At 57.5% G+C, this 2,308-nt stretch overlaps 1 protein-coding gene across 3 annotated transcripts in view; it reads right to left on the bottom strand.

Annotated features, from left to right (window-relative positions):
* DRC4 (dynein regulatory complex subunit 4) overlaps window positions 1-2,308 on the bottom strand; it is a 32,797-nt gene that overhangs the window by 14,566 nt on the left and 15,923 nt on the right. The window contains exons 10-12 of one of the 3 annotated variants that reach the window (XM_006152517.2): window positions 779-844; window positions 245-438; window positions 21-110 (exon numbers count right to left, since the gene is read on the bottom strand). In XM_006152517.2, coding sequence (XP_006152579.1) covers window positions 289-438; window positions 779-844 — 216 coding nt within the window. In that variant the 3' untranslated portion in view covers window positions 21-110; window positions 245-288. Of the gene's footprint in view, window positions 1-20; window positions 111-181; window positions 439-778; window positions 845-2,308 lie in introns of those variants that run through there. The other 2 variants (XR_003550066.1, XM_006152518.3) reach the window with 2 other exon arrangements.

Raw genomic sequence — 2,308 nt, forward strand, 5'->3', positions numbered from 1 at the left:
GTGGGCGGGCCTCCTCCCGGGGTGTGGGGGGCGGGCCAGCCACAGAAGGCTCTGCTGACCGTGGCTGGAGGCAGGACTGGGAGGGGGTGTGAGCACAGGCTCGGCAGTACCTGGGAAGGAAGCAGACCAGAACGCCCAGGACAGAGGCCATGCAGGTTGTCTCCACAGAGCCAGGCAAAAGGAAGTGTGAAAAACTTTCATTTGCAGACAACAAAATCAGAAAGCAAAAGGTTGCCATCCTTACTGTGTGAACTAGGTGTCATCCAGAGTGGCCTCTGAGCAGGGTGGTTAGGTCGGGGTGCCCACAAGTCCTGCAGGGCCCTGGCCCAGAGTCTGTCCAACCACAGCTGTCTCCAGGGGCTTGAATCCCACGTTGTCCAGGGGGACCCCAAAGGCCAGCAACTTCGCCTCGTACGTGTGCAGCAGGTCGTTATGGGCCTGCAAGGACAAGGTGGTGTTGGGGAGGGCAGGTCTGCCTGGCCTGTCTCCACCTGGACTACCTCAGCTCTGTGGAGGTGTGGGAAGGCAGGAAGTGGTGTCCTGGCATCCCTTGTGTAAGGGAATAAAGCTAAATCCATTAGGACTCTCTCTGTGCAACAGCACTGTGCCCCAGATCACAGGCTATGCCACGTGGTCGGCATGTGCACACACCCTCACACGGGACAGTGACTCAGCACACAGGGTATGAAGCAGGGGCAGGTGGGGTCCCCAGAGTCCACCTGCATTTAAGATAATGACAGAATGAATGTCGTCAAAGGAGGCAGAGGGCAGCACGTACCTTGCAGACCCGGGCCAGCTCATACTGCAAGTCCTTGATGGTGTTATTTTTTGACTCTAGAACGTCCTGAGGGAAAAGGCATGGGTGTGAGTCTGAGGTTCACCCTGTGGCGTAGGCAGAGGTGGGTGGTCCCTGAGGGCCCTCCGAGGTTCCCCAGAGAACAGCCTGACTTAATCAAGGTGTATGTCCACACAGGCATGTGAACAGCAAAAGGTCTACCAGTGGAGAGGAGACAGCAGGGAACAGGGAAAATAGGGCTAGTCCTCATAGCACCTGTACCTCCGGACACAGTATAGACCTGCGAAAAGCGGGAGGCGGCCAGTAAGTGGCTGACAGCAGGGGCCATACCGTGGAGTGCGCTCACTAAATGCCATTCGCATATTCAATTTCTTGAGCCACAGGAACTTTTTTTAAGAACAGAAATCTCTGTAACTTTGAAAACTTAACCAGTGTCAGCTGCACCAAGCTGTTGTGGGGCTGGATTTCACCAGGATGGGGTTGATGGGGCCCCTGCCTGGGGACTGCTGAGGTCCCGAGAAGACCGTCCCTGCAAGGACTTCTGTCACATCCTGCAAGGTGCCTCACCTTTAAGTCCAGTTAACAGCGCTAGCCTGCACTGACTGCCCAGTACCCAGGCACTGCTGTCAGCCATCCTGGACTACGGCTGGACCACCTCTGCCACCTCTCAACTGCACAGGAGCCTTGCTCAGAGGGGCCGCCCTTCCAGCGGCAAGCAGACCAACACCCCACCCCAAGGCCGTGGTGCAGCCCATCCAAGCAAGGCCTTTCTGCATGGCTGTGCTGCTGCAGGCCACTACGGCTGGCCCACTCCAGGGACTCGTGGTCCCATAGCCACTGCCGTCCACTGGGCCAGGACCCGCTGCCCCTCGAGAGGACCCCGTGAGTGGATGCCTGGTCCCCTTGGCTAGAAGTATGGACACAGCACTGCCTTGGACCCCCTAAGCCACCACCTCAATTAGCAGAGTCACTCACACCCTCTGCTAGACCTCACCTATGCCGCCCCTGCCTGTGTTCCCCATTGGTGACTGAGTGGGGCCTCTCAGATCGAGTGCCCCTACCCAGAACCATGTGTGGCTGTGACCAGCCCTGAACTCACAGGCATTGCTGACAGGCCTTTCCAAACCACCCCCTCAGCCTCAGACCTACTTCCCCACAACACCTGGGTGCTCCCCAGGGCAGCCTGGCCTAGTGCTGCTGAACACAAGGGGAGGACTGAAGGACAGAGACCAGTCAGGCTAGAGAGTGCCAGACTACTAGGTGCCTCCACACAAGGTGAGCCCTCATGGTGAGGGCTGGGATTGGTGGTGAGCAGATGGTATTTATGTTCAGTTGAATGTATGATAAGTTGCCTATGGGGCCAGAGGTGGCATGGAGGTTAAAGTGATGGCTCCCACATGGCTGTGTGTGCGGTTCGAGTCCTGGTCCCCAAGACTTAAGGATTACCCTGGGCATGTGCTCCAAATCTTGAGAGGAGACAAGGGATTGTGTAATGGCCATTCTCGGGGGGGG

Source organism: Tupaia chinensis, unplaced genomic scaffold (assembly GCF_000334495.1).
Source record: "Tupaia chinensis unplaced genomic scaffold, TupChi_1.0 Scaffold000355_1, whole genome shotgun sequence".
NCBI classification, from domain to species: Eukaryota; Metazoa; Chordata; class Mammalia; order Scandentia; family Tupaiidae; genus Tupaia; species Tupaia belangeri.